The sequence below is a fragment of the Prenolepis imparis genome, unplaced genomic scaffold, assembly GCF_030444845.1.
Source record: "Prenolepis imparis isolate NDT839.2.m4 unplaced genomic scaffold, iyPreImpa1.0 SCAF_10, whole genome shotgun sequence".
Lineage (NCBI taxonomy): Eukaryota > Metazoa > Arthropoda > Insecta > Hymenoptera > Formicidae > Prenolepis > Prenolepis imparis.
The window spans coordinates 6,728,341-6,745,937 of record NW_028141168.1 but is presented as its reverse complement, the minus strand read 5'-3'; the positions used below and the strand labels follow the sequence as shown (position 1 = coordinate 6,745,937).

Below are 17,597 nucleotides of genomic sequence, written 5' to 3'. Positions count from 1 at the left end.
ATAGAAACTGCACATTCAAAATACCAGTCTCTTATTTTTTATATTTTTAGAATACGAGACATGGAAAAAAGTCTCGAGCAATTATATTATATTATTATAATATATACATATATATAATTTATATATTAATATATATATTATATATTAATATATGTGCCTATATTATAATTTATATTATATATAATAATATGTATTATAATAACTTTTATAATTATTATATGTATATATAAATCACTTATGTGCAATTTTTTTAATAGATGACAAAAAATATAAAAGAGGGAGAGAGAGAAACGATCCATTCCGAAGGGACAAAATTGATCTTAATTACCTATCAGTAATTAATAATACTAATTAATAATACAAATTAATATTAATATTAATTTTTATTATATTAATTAATATAAATTAATAATCGTTGCAGACGTATTATTGGTGCAGCCGTCCCCGGATGCGTTTCCTCTTAATCTCGCGATTATTTAACAATCGAAAAGGACTTGCTCTCGCGGAAGGGTTTAAGCGCGGAGACTCGTCTCTTGCCACCACGACGGAAGAAGGCGAAGACGGGCGCGAGAAGTAGGTCGGAGAGAAGCCTCGCTCCTACGTCGGTCGGCCGCTGGTTGAGCGAGTCTCAGTCAGTCTCGCGAGGATATCCCGGGAGTTAACAGGTGTTTGTAGGAGCAGGCCCTCCGCGGAGAGACGTCCGTCTCATCTCTTCTTCTCTTTTCTTGTCTCTTCCCTTTCGTCGCTCTTTCTCGCTTCGTCTTTTTTGGCAAGAAATCCGCATACGTCTGTCAGTTCGCCGACGAGACGATATATCGGTGATTTTTCGCAAGGAACATGCTGCCCTGAGGAAAAGTCCTCTCGTGTCTCTTCCTTCGCACGTCGTCCTGTAATTTTTTCTTTTCATTTCTCTCTCGGACATTGCTAGAAGGAGACCCGCAGGAAATATGACGACGATGAGGAGATGTCAGGTAATTTGTATTTTTATGAATTATATTAAATATATAAATAATAATCTCCAGGATGCGACGTGTGTAATTTCTGCAGAAAATTAATTTAAAAGTTCAAATCCTGTGTTTTGAAAAAAAAATCATTCAGGAAGGAGAACTATGCGCGACAAGAGTGAATTTTCATTTTTCGACAGGTTCTGTGTTATCATCTTTCCCACGAAATAAATTAGCGCACTCTTGATTATATTTCTTAAAAATTCCTAAATAATTATTAAATATTAAATATTTATAATATCAATTTACTTTTAAATATTGGCATTATTTTACAGCATAAAAATATTACAAAATTTGGCGTTAGAACATCGAGCTGTCAAAACAATTACATCAAGTTTATCATAGGAGAATGATAATAATTAATAGTTCGCAGAGATTTTGTCTCTCTTAACTGTATAAATGTTTTAATAAATACAAGTAATTTTTATTTTTATAATAAGAAAAGATTAAACGAATTAATTAAATATTTATAAATACATAGATAATCGATACATTGATCGCGGAAGAAGAAGAAGTGCTTCTCACGGTTCAATTAACCATCTCTCATAATTGCTTTGACAATTATCTGTATTTCCACGGGACATATCCACTTCCACGCGAAAGGATGTTAATGATCTCCCGTTCGATCTCTCTTCCCTTATGAATGAGATATCCTAAATAAGACCGCCGCAGCGCGCCGCGCGTGATTAATTAAGTCGTAAGAAGTCCTCACGCTTCCGTCAGTTACGTAAATATACACATTATATGCACGCGCCGGCTTATCTCCGTTCACGATCACGGTGCAATAACGAACCGTGAACGATTCCGCGGTTAATCTCGAGCATCTCTCGCGCGAGTAATCGATCGGGCACGCGTGACGAGAGCCGACCTTCGTGATCGGTGCTGGCTGAAGCCACGCGTGGGCGGACGTTTCCGGATGAGCAGACCGCAGACAGACAAACAGACAGGCAGGCAGACATCGGGAGACCAAAAAACTGGATCGGCTTAATTGCCGTGCAATTAATGTCGACTCGCGAATTTTCTGGAGCGGAAACCTCTGGCGCGGGCGACGTGCACCGCTGCCGCGCTATATCATTGTGCATCCACTGCATATATATTTTCCGCCGCACTTTAATGCGTACCGTTCACTTCGGCGAAGAGAATTAACTGGCCGACATTTCGTGTCTGTCCTCGGACAACTAAATTCGAATTCCTTGAATGTAGGGAAATAAATTATTAAAATAATATGCAATTTTTTCTTCAATTCAATTGTTGATTATTGAGACTTTTTAAGCTTCGACAAGCTGTCAGACTTATCCCAATTGAAATTTTATTCCTACTTTCAACCTCAATTTTCTCTCATGTTTATGGATCGTGTCAAGCATCAATGATTGGCAATCGAAAGTCACTGGCATGGAAATAATCGATCGCCTCGCGTATTTCACGCGTTGGTCTATACAGAATATCGCAAAGTTGTTGACGCACCATCTGCTAATGACAGATTGTTGAAATCATTTGGAGGCGAAAAGCCTAATACCGAAATATCGAGGCTATAATAGCTTTTTAATTAAAGGGAGGACGTTTAAAGTTGGCTTAAAAAAACACAGATTGCTCATAAAGTTCCCACTTTCATGTACGTACAATACTCTTAAATATTAGTCTATTTTTAAATATTAATAATTGCAAATGCGACTAATTAATCTGTTATCTTTACTGAAATAATAATAGTAATAGAAAAATATGAAATATTAACATTAAAGCGATGCATATCAGATGAAGATGAAAGAATATTCTTTTTTATCTCATATAAGATAGAATATAATTAAATCAATTTTCTCAATCTTTTCTTATTATAAAGATAAAAATTATTTATTGTATTTATTGAAACGCGCGTTTATACTGTAAGAGAAACAACACTTGCGCGAGCTATTAATTATCATCATCATTCTTTCATGACAAACTTGATCGTAATCATTTTAATGTTAAATTTTACAATATTTTTATATTGTAAAATAATGTCAATATTTAAAAGTAAATTGACATTCGAGAGATGTGCGAACCTAATTGGCCAAAACTTTAATGCTTTCCAAATTTATTACAGTCTCGATATCTCTTGATAATGGGATTTTTATCTCCAACTCAATACTCCATCATTAACAGATGGTGCGCCAATTCTATGAATTCTGACACCTTGTATGTATGCATACGAGATAGAAGATGTACAGACGAGTTAGCGCAAAACGCGTGCACGGGGAAAGCATGTCGTTCCATTTCACTTGTCGACGGTCCACAGCCACCTTTCACGATTTTATTTCATTTTACTCGCTTTTTGCGCGTGTATATAAGCGTGCGATTAGAAAGTATTTTTTTTTTCCACCGCGCAGCATCTCAAACTTATACTATATAAACACTCGAGTCGTTTTCTCGTTAACGGGAACTTTAAACGGTCATTATTAAAAAAACGATGCTGCATATACTACAGTATAATAATCTTGATATAAAATTTGAATGATATGTGAATTGAAAATTGAATGGTGTGATTTGCTGATTTTTGAAAGATTATTTTCTCCCTATGTCAATAAATAATATGTCTACGTATACAATCCATTGCATGATATGTTTCGTTATACTTCTGTCACTTACTTTCGATATGCCGGGACGCGAGATTTGATAATATATAATGAGTCAGCTGCGAATTTAAGATCACGCGACGACAGGTGCGCGTAATTCCAATCAGCGTCAGGGTAATCCGTCACGTTTTATAATAGAAAGTAACCCATCGCGCTCGTGAGCGATTACTACATACACTTCGCTATTTTCTAATCCCGGGAAAGAATGTACCGGCAATCTCTCTCGGCGAGCTATTAAATTTCTCTCATCGCTGCGGCTATTATCGTTTATGATGACTCAGTCGGCTGGATATCGCTCTGGAATATTACGAATATTATCGACGTCTTTTTTTTCTTCTTTTTTTTTTGTGCGACAGTTCAAAGCGACGACTTCGTAACTCCTGAATGTTACGTCATGTGTACTTCGTCGTACGTTGCAAATGCGAACGACGCACGCAATTTGCAAACGAATCTCTAGAAACTCGATGTAAGGTCGGCTTTCGAAAATCTTTTCTTTAAACTCATTTGACATTCCGCTCGTCTTGCTTTTTGATTGTGTACGCAACGTCGAATGGAATAACGCAGGATCGTCATCATTATCTCTGAATGAAACGCATCATCATGTCATTTCTGTGATCGAAAATTTGCAAACAATCGAAGTTGGTCGCAAATTCGAGAAGATTTCGCAACCTTGCATAGATCTGAAGTAAAAGTCTCTTTAACTCTTCATTTCTGTCGCTATTAATTTGAAGAAAATTTGCATGAGAAATTTACTGTGATCGCGTTAACTCATTTAAGAATTATTGATTTAGATTAATTGATTAAATTAATTATTATGTGCATATGTATTTTTATATATAAAGTTTAATCTGTATTCCGTACTAAAAGTACTTTTAATTTGAATCACTAATCCAGGCTTTTCATAAGATTTATTATTTTATCTGTATTTGATAGTTGTTGAAGATGGTTCGAAAGGATCGAAATATATTTCAAAATAAATAATATTTAATAATATTTGCAACAAATGCTCTTAATTAATCTGCTACCCTTTATTTATAATTCAAGATATCAGAGCCTTTTATTTCAACATTGAATCAGAATAATCGACTCAGCATACAATGATAACCATCCTTTACTTGAAGAATTAGATAAAAAAATTAAATAATAAAATTGCTAAAAATATAATTTTAGAAACCCAAAGATTCGGGAAAAATATTATATTACATAATTCAATTTTCTTTTCCAGATTATCTCTCTTCTACTTTTCGTCGTCTTGACGCTCGGCACGTGCAACGATGAGATTCCCAAGCCGAGCTATACCAGAACGATGTTGAAGGTCTCTCGAAGTCTCCCGGGCGAGACGGAAGAGCTGAAGGTACGAACGAGCGAGGGCAACTTAGCCACTTTGATCGTTAAGCGACGAGACAAATCGTCCTTGGACGATTCAAAGCTCGCACCAAAACCTGCGGAATCGAACGTCACCGCAGAGAATAAAAGTGATTCGAATACGCGGAATGAATCGAAACTGAGCGACGACAGAAGCGAAATCAGCAAGAAAAACGACGCGCGAAGGCTCGAGGAAGCTCAAGTAGCGCAGATCAGAGCTACAGTTTCCGAATTGTCGAAAGATGAGAAGCCGGACGTCAATCAAACCGATGCGAAATCCGTGTCCGAAAAGAATCACCCGATTAGATCAATCGATTACGGAAAATGGATCCCGCTAGACGCGGATGGGAGAGCTTTGAAACCGATGGAACCGGAAGAAGAGGAGTACCGAAGTTGGAAACCGTTGCGGACGAACCTGAAGACGAGCTACGACGAAGGTAGAATCGACAGTAGCGAAATTCTGTTCGCCAGAAACCTCCAAGATCGGACTCAGAGTTTCGATTCGCGTGACGAAAGTAAGAACGAGCGACCTCTCTACACCTATGTGCCACATCAGTCCACGAGGACGAATATCGGGGCGAATCTGTTGAAAAATCGAAGCGGCAAAACTGTGCCAGCCGAGGTGATCGTCCGATCGGAGATCAACGTGAAGACTACGCCTAAAAGATCGCCCATGTCGCTGGACATCGATGGTACGCCGGTGATTCATGGTACGAGAGTACCAGACGAACCCATCGACAAGGTGCAAACTTGGCGAAATGCTCGAGTTATCAATAACAGATTGATAACTCTCGAAGGGAGCACTGTGGAACCCTCCGTTGAGCCTTATCCTGATAATGTCGAGAATAAGCAGAAGTTCGACAAGTTCTTCAAAGATATCAATCGAAGGTAAGGCGGACAAAATTGTTTAAATATTAACGAGAAGCTTTTAAAAGATTATTTATGACTCTAATTATTAATTTAAGATTGTGATATTTTTCCTCTAATTAATATAATATAATACATATAATAAATATAATAAATATAATATAATAAATATTATATATAATATATTAATATATAAATTAATTTTCTTCTTTTTCGTTTATAAATAAAAAAATTTCTTCTTAAAAAATTGTATTTTTTTTTATTAAAGAAAAAAACAAATTTTTTTTTAAATGTCCACGCGAGCTTTTACAAGAGAATGCTGCGTTTGAATGAATTACTCGATCTCACAATCTTATCAAAATCATTATTCAGACTGAAGACACCTTGGAACACTCTTTGATCTCCCGTTTTATGTCCCGTCAGATACGGACGCAATTACGAAGAAGAGGGCCGGAACGTGTACTTCGAATGGGACCCGAGAAATTACAAGAACGAAGCTCTGAAAGCCGAGGTGTACGAGCCGCGGAACGATCACTATCGTGCGAGCGTTCACAAGAGAATGCTACACCCGGACAGCATCGCGACTTATCCGATCTCGCAACGTTACACTCCCGACAGCCAGACCATCGCACCTGTAGCCCTGAAACCCGGCGCTCGAGCCCCGGTTCTTCAGTACGCTCATCCCGAGTTAGGTGTACAGCCCGCCAAGATCCTGAAGAACGAGAAACGCCGGCCCGATAATTTCCCCGAGAACCAGCACTCGTTCACCGAACAACGTTACAAGAAGAAGTACGTGCTAAACGACAAGAGTATCGTCGACAGCTACACGACGAAGAACTACTATCCGAATCAGCACTTCTACGGCCTGAAACGACCGAGCGAGCCGCCGTTTTGGATCAAGATCTCCGAGAATCTGAAGAATCAGTTCTCCACCGGGGTGGAGAAGGTCTCGCAGTTCACCAGGCCGGTGATCGATCCTCTGGTAGAAGCCACCCATAAGATCTCGCAGAACCTGGGTCTCTCCAACAGAGGCAAGGAGGCTCAGGACAAAATCGACACGATAACCTCCGGTACGAGTATCTTGATACCTGCCTTAGGTCTCGTCGCCTCCGGAGCCGCCCTTGGAATAGGCGCTGTGGCGGTCGGTCGATATCTCGACGTCGACGTTCTGAAACGATCGAACGTGGACGTCGACGATCTCGATCTCGAGCACAAGAGAGCCTTGGAAGCTGGAACCTACTTGACAGCGGTCGAAAACGAGAGTTCGAGATCGAACCAGGCGACTCCTTCCATGTACATTTTACGAGACGTCGCTCAGGATAACAAAGCAGGAGACGAGAACACGGGTTCGGTGGAGAACGACGGAGTCTTCTTGATCTTAGAAGACGAGGATAAACGAAACGCCGAGAGGATTGAAAATCGGGAGAGCAGACAGATGGTGGACGAAGCCGATTATGTCGAGACCAAAGGACAAAGAAGAAGAAGAAGCCTCGATTATCTGGACATATTTAAGACGGACGTTGACATGAGAAATCTGGTGCGTAGCAAGCGCTTTCAGAGGAAGGGAGCCGATTCCATCAGCGAGATCGTCGAGATCGATCTGCCCGCTGGCCCAGGTCGCATCGATATCACCAAATTCTTGATCCCGAAGAAGAACGAAGAGAGACACTCGAATGAAAATACCATCCTAAGCGTCGATAGCGACAGGACGAGAGTGGAAAATCTCAAAGCGGACATGTCGGAGCAAAACGCACTGGAGAACACCGCGAAAATTGTTGGAGATGTCATCGATAATTTACAGGACGCAGTTTCGACGAAGGAAGACGGTGCACGAAGAGATAATGCTTTCCTCGTGCTGGACGACAAATCGCAAATTCTCGGGAGTGATCTCGAGAAGGAAGCGATCAGCATCAGAAAGATCGATGCAGACTTCTCGAACAAGGACAAGGGGAGACGAAAACGCAGCGTTCAGGAGAGCGATCAGGAGCTCCTGGACGCGTTGCAGAATCTGGAAAACGCGGAAGTAGCCGAAGCTGCTCATATACAAGGCGATTGGACGAACACGCCTTGCGCGAAGAGGATATTTTGCGACGCGATGGTCCAAAGAGGATCCGACGCCTCGATGCTTATGGAGAAGAAGATGGCAGCGTTATTAAGATTGTAAGTACTTTCGACACTATTATACAATTTTATTATAAAAAAATTAGTATCGTCATGAGATGTTAAATTTAAATTCCTTCTGTCAACAGAGGTAGAAACATGTTTATAATGAATATTTTTCACTCGAATTATAAGCTAGATAAGAGCTTAAAGCGTAACACATAATTATCACAGATAAATATGTAGATTTAATAGAGTATTTAAAATTGAGAAAAATATTGCACGTTCTACACGATGAAAGAAAAAAATTAGTATCGTCATGAGGTGTTAAATTCATTTAAATTAAATTAATTATTCACTATTCTTTAATTCGCTTTTTTATTTTAGATTTTCGAGATATCAAATTATTGTCAAATTATATTTTTTCACATTTAATTTCTCCATTTTCTACATAATTTTATTTTTGACGATATAATATAATTTTCTCTTTTAAAATAAAATTTTTCATTTTTTACATCACTTTATTTCTAATGATATAATATAATTTCTTTTTTAAATATATTATTATATATATTAAAATAATAATAATATATATTATTTATTAATTATATATATTTATATATTAATTTAGTTTTATGAAGCAATGCATATATAATTTATTACATTTTTTTATTGATGATGCGTCGATATTATAATTTGACGATGTCGGTTGGGAACAAATCGCAAGCGTAGCGGACGAATTTTTGCCATTTTTAGCAGTATCCTCATAAATCGTGCGAGCAATTCAACTATATCGCGATTCGAATTATCGGGACTTCAACGGGCACCGATAACAGCCGGTCGAACGGAACTATAGAGTCTGTGTATAACTTTCTTCCAGCTTTCGCCGACGACGTCCTACTGACTGATTCGACTTTTACCTCTTAGCACAGTTTCACTGTATGCACATACTGCGCTCTATCTCTGACATCGTATCGGCCACGCGCGATAGAAAAGAATCCTAGAGAGAGTAAGAGAGAGATAGAAAGGAAAAAAAAAATACATTATCGAAAATGCGTTATCGAAAAGGAGAAAAAGCGAAGAAGACGTAGAGAAAACTCTGATGTGCTCAGCCAATTTCATTCACTCAATTGCGCATTCGCGCATTTGCAATTCTCTCCAATTCGATTAAGTTGCTTTCTGATGCAATTATTGTTGACAGTCTTATTATGTCATATATCATCATGTCTCTCTCATTTCAAATCATTCATCTTATATAAAATATAGTATTTTCTCTGTCGCGTATTATTATATTAATAAATATTAATTCGGTACACGTTAATGAGCGGATGAGTTAATTAATTAGCAAATAATGTGTTTTCGTACGCTTGTACATTTTTGTACTTAAATCATTTCAGTATAATTGAAATCTTTTTTTTCTCTACCTTAATACTTCTTTCTAAGCCTTGTAAAAATGGCAAATATTTTTGTACAATTCAAATAATTTTCCTGCTTGAGAAAGACATATTGTATTCATGAGTATATTACTTAAGATAGGTTCGAAGTAAAATGAGAGAAATTAAATTCACGCACGTTTCTTATGCGCGAATGGCCTGTTAATGACAAATATATGGCACTTAACGAGCCGTTTCCTGCGTCGACAACCATGCGAAACTCCATTATTCAATTCGATTCATTGCAAACACACGTGTCCGACGAGAGAACAACGTTATATCATGTATCGTGTTGTAAGTGTACGCTATTTCAGAGTAAGAATTTCTCGCATACGTGACAAGAATTTGTGAGACAAACTGCGTTCTTAAAAATAGCAAGAATTGCAATACGTTCCCTTAATTTAAATAAATAAATAAAGTAAACACATATATATATATATATATATATATATAAAGTTTTTCTGTTAACAATTCCACATATTTTTCCGTCAAATTTTAAGAATTTGTTTCGGAAAATCTTTCTTCCGAATTTCGTACGAATAATGAGATGTATAATAGTTAGATTTTCATAATCAATTGTTAGATTTATTCTATAATTAATGTGTTTGAAAGTGCAGCGTGCTTCTGAATCACCTTGTATTTCTTAATTAGTACGCCATAAGCAAAGCGAGTTAATTGGAGCGAACGATCGTTAATGGAACGCGAAAAGAAATGTCGATGGATTAAAGAATTCACGATCTAGTGCACACACACACTTAATTAACGATTAGTCGCACGACGCGATGTCGATCATTTGTCGAAGTGTGTCTCCAACTTTCTAACAATCCTATCGCTATTCTGTATCTAATCGTTTGCACGTGCTTGCAGAATTCAGCCTGGAGCAGCTGTTCAAGTGTCCAGTCACTTCGAGGAGGTCATGAATGCTGTCAGAAGGCACGATTGTTCCGTCTTTTTGTGCCCGCAGGCGAGACCCGGCAACGTCTTCCTCTAGACGCACGATTACAATTTTGTTTTAATCATACTCCTAATAATAGTTATCGTGAAAATGTCAATTCAAAATTTATTGAGAAACATGACGAAATATTTTATATAATTATCAACGAGTTCTTCGAATTCTTCAGCTACGTTCGACAGTCGAGAATGAGTGTCTTTTACACTCATTGTCAGTTGATTTAAATATGACTGTGTTTAAAATAAATGAAGTGTTGATGCGTTCTCTGTCTAGAATTTGCAAGAGAAAGATTGTCAAGCATAAAAAATATTTTTCAAGTAGTCTTTAGAATTGTTGCGATTAAGCCTGCTATTTTTGTGAAAAAAAAAAAAAAAATAACTTCACGTCCGCAACAATTTCGAATAATTGCGTTTTTTTTCTACAAACACATCGAGTCGGCATAGAGCCACAACTGTACATACTTGCCACCGAGGCGATTTTATTTAAAACGCACACATACTCGTAATTTAGATGATTAAGCATAGAATTTAGGAGAGAGAGAGAGAGAGAGAGAGAGAGAGAGAGAGAGAGAGAGAGAGAGAGAGAGAGAGAGAGAGAGAATGAAAGATCGGCGGGTTAATAATTTGCAATTGTAAATAAAATAATTGCAAATTTCCTCTGCAACTTTCGAATGTTTATCACATCATAGTATATTTTCTAATCGAATTCCTTTGATAAACATTTTCGCCTATCGTTTCATTTTGTCTCACATTTCTAATTCCGTCCGAATAAATTATTTCGTACGTAATTCAATTCGACGCGCTGAGATCACAGAAGTGAATAAAATGTTACACGCCAATCTTAATGATCCGTGGATAGAGTCATCGCTCCAATCGGTGCGTCTGTCACGAAAATATATTTATTTCTGTATTTTTCTACGCGTAGGATATAGTATCGACGAATAAAAGATATTTTTTACTACACATGTATGTATTCCTTGGTCTCACTCTTGCTTTAGTGACATCTCTTCGCAGATTTTGAGCAACTGTTAGAAATGAAAGACTGGTAGTCGATGTTACTCTCGTCGAACGCACAAGCAACTTGCTTATAATCGCATTTGATTCAGCGCATGGTGATTACACACATCACTCGTATTATTATCGATTGTTATTCGAAAGGGTTTAAAGAGATATACATAGATGGTAGTGGTTATAAATTCTTCATACAATGTACTGAGCAAGCGCAAAATTATGGCAGTTTGGTAGAATCGCGAGGAGCGATTCAGTCAAACGATAATTTTCACCCTGCGAACTTCAATATGGATGTTGACAAAGGTAGAATACATATCTCGGAAAGTAGCAAAAAGATTCGCCCCGCGATTAAAAATATAATATATAATATAAAAATATAATCCGCATTATGTTATAAAATAATTGTGCAATATAGCAGAGTATAAAAATCATGAATATTCAATCAGTGCGTTAATTAATAAAAATTTCCGATTTGACTACATAAAACTTTGATAAAGATTATATATTACTAAATTATGCTATTTGCGAGTGGTAATGTGTTTAGGAAAAATTTACAAGTTACAAAAAAATTATGTTGCATGTGATATTTTTAATGTGCTGTCGTTAATATTCTCTCAATTTTATACAACTCACGTTGTATTTTTTTTTTCTTTACGTTTTCTTTTATATGAATATAATGTTTATTTATTTTGTTGATATTTAAAAAACATTTTTTTTTAATGTAAATATATTTTGTTTGTTATTTAACATATTACTTATTAAACTTCTTACAGAATGCACAAGTATTATAAAATAATATTTGCATTATTTGTATTATTTGTAGTTTACTTGTTAAATAAAAAGAGAACAATTTGCTTTTAATAATTTGTTTCATAAGCTCGCGAAAACTATAATTTATTGCAAGCACTCGTCTATAGATCTCTCAGAAAACTTTATGCTTCACAACAGTTTGTCAAAGTTCGTACTTAAACGTACACTGGCAAAAAATATTTGCTTTCGACATATAGATTGATCTAAAGTGTTTTTCAGTGAAACAAAGTTGGATATAGTGGTATAAATCAAATGCTAGAATTGTGCTTATATACAAGTCGTTCATCGTTTCCCTCTGGAATAAATAGAGACAAAGGACATTTTTGAGAGAAACTTAAAAAAAAATTTAACCAGTGTTTCCTATGAGTATAATAATAAAATAAAATTTTATCAATAAAGATTTAAAGTTTAAATAACAAGTGTGCATGTAAAAGTAGTATAATATATTTATTAATAAAAGTATTTAAAATATTTTTTTTAACAAAATATTGTTTTTTGGCCTCTTGTTATATACATTTATCAATTTTAATGCGTACTGCTTCCCTTGAATATAAAATAAATACAGCTTATGTATATAATAACATGTGATGATAATAAATTAGAAATAAAGAAATAATAGTGATAGTGGATTTTAAAATGAATACGAGTGCTAATTTCATATGCAGATTTGAAAAAATCAAGTAATCTCTGAATATGTTCACAATTAAATTGCTTAACATTAAGAATTCTTAAGGCTCTCGATAAAATATATATTTGAAAATAAACTGGCTATAAGAGCCATACACGCGAATGTTGGTGCGTCAGTTATAGCAAAAATTAATTTTTTTGTTAGAACTGGATAATTGCGCACGGAGCACGAATTTTGCTTGGTATGATGCCAAGACTTATTTTGGAATTATATCTCAATTTGAGATTTTAATTCCTATCTTTCCCCTCTATTCCTCTCTGACCCGCCTAAAGAGATGTAAACGAGAAAACTATCGGTCCGAACGCGCTTAAAATACACAGGTAAAAAGAAAATGTTAGGAAAAAAGCTTAAAATAATAGCGCGTCAAATAATAATGTCACTTTAAAACAATTAAGCTGTGATATTTTATCTAAAACTTGGCTTTCTTAGATTTGAATTACGCGTTTGCCCTGAGTCGGCAATGTTTGCGGATGTTGGGTGTATGGCCCGATCCACGTATTCCTTTAAGCAGCTTTCGTCTGTCGAGCATAAGATTCTTAATCATTGTGTGTATGCTGAGTTTCTACGTGACCGTGCCGCAGTTTATAAATGTGATTCGTGTTTGGGGTAACGTCGGTCGGATAGTGGAGAACATAGCTGCGGCCAACATGAGCTTGATAGCATTAACCAAGTTAATCACTACTTGGTATCACAGCGAAAGTAAGCGTTTATTTTAAGCAACGATAAACATATTGAAAAAATTTTTATTATTTTAAATAATATAAATGCTAAATTTTCAATTCACATCTAACAAGACTGTTATTGTATAATATATAGATTTCTATTTATTTTTTAATAGTATTTTTTATATAAAGATAGTTTGTGTTGTATTGTTGTTTGATAATTTATAACTTAATATATATAAATTTATATATACAATTTATATATAATTATGTATAATATATAATATTTATACTAATATTATTACTCAAACATTATAATATTTATATATTTTTTTTTAATATATCAATATGTTTAATTTGAAAGCACTTCGAACATTGATGACATCAATCAAGGCCGACTGGATGAATTTGAACAATCGCGAACGAAATACGATGCTGAGGCTCGCGAGATGTGGCAGAAGTTTATCTTCTAGATATTACGCCATCGCAACAATCACAGTGTCGTTTTACGTGTGTTTTAATCTTCTGAAATTTTTTCGAATCATTCATCAGCCTCAACGCAGCCTCGTCTATCATTTCATTAATTTGTACAACGTCCAGAAGAGTCCGAATTACGAAATCACATTTATCATTCAACTTTGCGGTGGATTATACACGGCATTAATCAACTGTACCGTCGACAGCTTTGTCTCGATGCTCTTGCTGCATGTGTGCGGACAATTGATAAATTTGCGAATGGCACTCAACAAGTTGATCGATGAATTAGCCAATGAATCTATATCTACTGCCAAATTTAAAGAAAGCTTAGCCGCCGTTGCTGTACGACATGGACATCTTATCAGGTATCGCAAATTATCGGCGATTATTTAATATTGTAAAATGTAAAATATCTATAAATGCACATCCCTTCCCAAGCAATTTTATAAAATATAAAATATAACAAATATATATCTCTCTCATATGTATCATATTAGAAAAGATATATGTAATTCTTCATAAACAAATCTTACATAATTAAAATTTCTCTTTATGTATAACGTGCTTCTAAGCATGAAAAGTGTTTCAAAATTCTATCAGATTTAAATATAAACTATAAAAAATGTAAAATTAAATTATATTTAAATATAAATGATAAAGAATTTAAAATTAAATCAAATTAAAAATTAATTAGTTCAAGATTAAGGAGGCAATGTGCAATCGCGAAATTATTTAGTAAAACAATCTATCTTTATTTTTTTTCTCACCCAGAATATAATTTACTGATTCTATTTAAAAAAGCAATGTTTATTTTACTAAAATACTTACTGATTTGCAGTGAAATCTTGTCATTATTGGCCAGTTGTTCCAACTTCTTCGTAAACTTTACTGGACAGACTTTTTTCAGATAAGTTTTAAAAAAAGACGAAATATGCTCTGCCGAATGAAATTTACTAAGAAGTTGAAACAACCGGCTTTTAATTAATGATACTTTAATTAATTCAATTAAGAGAGTCGCTTCATATATTTTTTGAATTTTTTTACTTTTTTTTCTCACATGTTTGACTGTATTTTAATCGGAGCTTTCTGTCAAATAACTCTATCTAAATTATAATTATAATTATAATTAAAATAAAATAACTTTTTTTCGCAACTATTATTGCTTGTAATTTTTAATTAAAATTACAATTTCTTTAAATTAAACATAATTAAATCATAATTTATTCATTTCTAAATTGAATAACAATGAAAATTATTAACAATCAGATCACAGTGATTTCTAAGAAAAATGTATGTCAATGTCAAAAAATACACGATTTTATATGAAAGAGTTTCAAGAGTTTACATGTTTAATATTCTTTTTTTAAACACAATTAAATATATTTATATTACAGAAATTTTTTTATATATATTTCAGAGAGAGAAGATATTTAAGAAAATTAATCTTTAAAAAAAATTAATAAAAGTTTTTGATATTGTAGTAATTTTCAAGTGTAATCACCCTCTTACACATATATGTATAATACCCATTGCAATTCCAATAATAATAATAGATCGACAATCAGTTATAATAAGTGGGTGAATAATTTTTCAAGGAATGCAAAGACAATCGACAACTGTTACAGCGGAGTGCTATTTGTGCATATGCTAGCCACTACTTTTCAATTGTGTTTTCAAACTTTTCAAGTTTATACGGTAAGTACAACAACTTGTATAAGTACATTTTCTCTTTACTTTAATATTCGCATACCTTGTAATAAAAAAATGTTTAAATCTGTGTATATATATATATAGGGTGTTTATAAAGTCTGACAACTTATATCGTTATATCGAAAAGGTATTATATGAAAAACAAAATTTTTGACGTAAACAAGTTGATAAGTGGACCCATTCAGGAGTTATTTAGGGTCAAAGTTCGAAAAAGGCTAATTTTCAAAAAATTGTTACTACTAATTGGAAAATTCTAAAAAAAGTTTGAGATGTGAAAATGTTTGTCTTATTAAGTCCTTTCCACAAAAAATTCAATTTTGACCTTCAAATTTTTTTTCAGTTCGAAATAGAGATTTAAGCAAGACGTGAATTTAACAAGCTCTCAAATTTCTTCAGACTTTAGACACCCTGTATATATATATATATATATATATATATATATATATATATATTGCGGCATAATTACGCTATTATATGCATCTGAGCTGAGAGAAACGTTATCTTCAGATAATAGCAGACAAATTAGACGTATCTGCTTTCAAAATGGCTTTTCGCTCATTTTATGTCATCCTAATGTTGATGCAATTGTACATTTATTGCTACTCAGCTGAAAGACTCTCAACAGAGGTAAGATAGTTATGTAAGTTAGCATGATTTGTGTAAAACAAAAAGTATGTTTTTCAGAGTAGCAGTATGGCGTACAGCGTATATGAATGCAAATGGTATAATATACCGGCCAAAGATGCGAAGAATTTAATATTTATTGCACATGGTTCTTCAATACCACTTAGATTGACAGCTGGAAAATTCGGGACTTTTTCGATGGAGATGTTTGGAACAGTAAGAAGACACTATATTCTTAAAAACATATTTCTTTTTGTACACTATATTGTAAAATTCATTTCATTAATATATTATAAATTAAATATTGCTTTATTGCTGATTAATTATTGTATTATATAATATATGCAAAATATATCTCAAAATATATTGTATATATATATAATACTTTAAATATGCAGATTAATTAGGATTTAGGATAATAAATCTTAATATTTGAAAATGTCGATACGTAGCGTGTTTGAATTATAAATGATTAAAGTTGATCGTTGATATAACGTTTTAACGCGCATTAACATCTGTCACCTGATATCAATTTCGACAATTTAGATTTTAGATGATTAGGTGATTTGTACTTCTTGGCTGATATTGACAAATATTAACTACAACTGACAAGAAATATGATTACTAATGATATATTTTAATTGTGTATTACAAGTAAATTATTCAATTCTTTTCTTTAGTAAAAATGGATATAATAATGGATAAACATATTTAAATTATTTTAATTTATTTATAGAAAATGATTAATTCTGTAACAAAAAAATAATATAATAATAATATTATAATAATAATAACATTAAATTAATGTTTATCTTCCGATGAAAATAAAAATGAATTTGTTCTCTCTTCAAATTTAAATTTAAAAAAGTAAAATATTGTAAATTTATAATTATATTGTTAACCAAATTCGACAATTTATTATTTAAGAAACTAATATAGCCTCCTATGTCCGAGCATTAAAACTTTCGATTCTAATTAATCTGCACAAGATGTTATTGAAGGAAAAGAAATATTACATGTATAATTATGAGACATCTTGTATATCTTATATATCTTGTATATTTTGTATATATGATTATATCATTATTTTATCATAAAAATAAAATAAAATATAAATACCCTCATTTTCTACTTTTACTCTGTTTAGTCGGTGAAAACAGCAATGGGATACTTATCTATGTTGGTGACAATAAAAGGTTAAAAAAGATATATAGAAGATAATATGTGTGTATATTTAGAAAATATTATTAAAATCTAAGTGCGCATAATTATCTACTACTTATTTT

General features: G+C 33.8%; 3 protein-coding genes across 7 annotated transcripts in view; 2 read left to right on the top strand and 1 right to left on the bottom strand.

Moving 5' to 3' along the window:
- Positions 1–17,597, bottom strand: part of LOC145941913 (uncharacterized) — a 246,211-nt gene that overhangs the window by 20,194 nt on the left and 208,420 nt on the right. The gene's annotated exons all lie outside the window — the stretch shown is intronic.
- LOC145941367 (uncharacterized) lies at positions 626–10,708 on the top strand. The gene is made up of 4 exons (XM_083047491.1): positions 626–971; positions 4,839–5,866; positions 6,269–8,005; positions 10,246–10,708. The coding sequence occupies exons 1-4, from the start codon at positions 948–950 to the stop codon at positions 10,367–10,369; spliced, it is 2,913 nt and encodes a 970-aa protein (XP_082903617.1). The 5' UTR covers positions 626–947; the 3' UTR covers positions 10,370–10,708.
- Positions 10,844–17,533, top strand: LOC145941368 (4-vinylanisole receptor-like). The gene is made up of 7 exons (XM_083047492.1): positions 10,844–11,643; positions 13,268–13,537; positions 13,865–14,342; positions 15,573–15,672; positions 16,195–16,314; positions 16,372–16,527; positions 17,459–17,533. The coding sequence occupies exons 1-7, from the start codon at positions 11,439–11,441 to the stop codon at positions 17,510–17,512; spliced, it is 1,383 nt and encodes a 460-aa protein (XP_082903618.1). The 5' UTR covers positions 10,844–11,438; the 3' UTR covers positions 17,513–17,533.

Bases quoted from the DNA above. Each gene is read 5' to 3' on its own strand.
- LOC145941367 (XM_083047491.1), top strand. From the start codon at position 948: ATGACGACGATGAGGAGATGTCAG. The intron at 972-4,838 runs GTAATTTGTATT...TTTCTTTTCCAG, and splicing joins CGACGATGAGGAGATGTCAG to ATTATCTCTCTTCTACTTTT. The intron at 8,006-10,245 runs GTAAGTACTTTC...ACGTGCTTGCAG, and splicing joins ATGGCAGCGTTATTAAGATT to AATTCAGCCTGGAGCAGCTG.
- LOC145941368 (XM_083047492.1), top strand. From the start codon at position 11,439: ATGGTGATTACACACATCACTCGTATTATTATCGATTGTTATTCGAAA. The intron at 11,644-13,267 runs GTAGAATACATA...TGGCTTTCTTAG, and splicing joins CAATATGGATGTTGACAAAG to ATTTGAATTACGCGTTTGCC. The intron at 15,673-16,194 runs GTAAGTACAACA...CGTTATCTTCAG, and splicing joins AAACTTTTCAAGTTTATACG to ATAATAGCAGACAAATTAGA.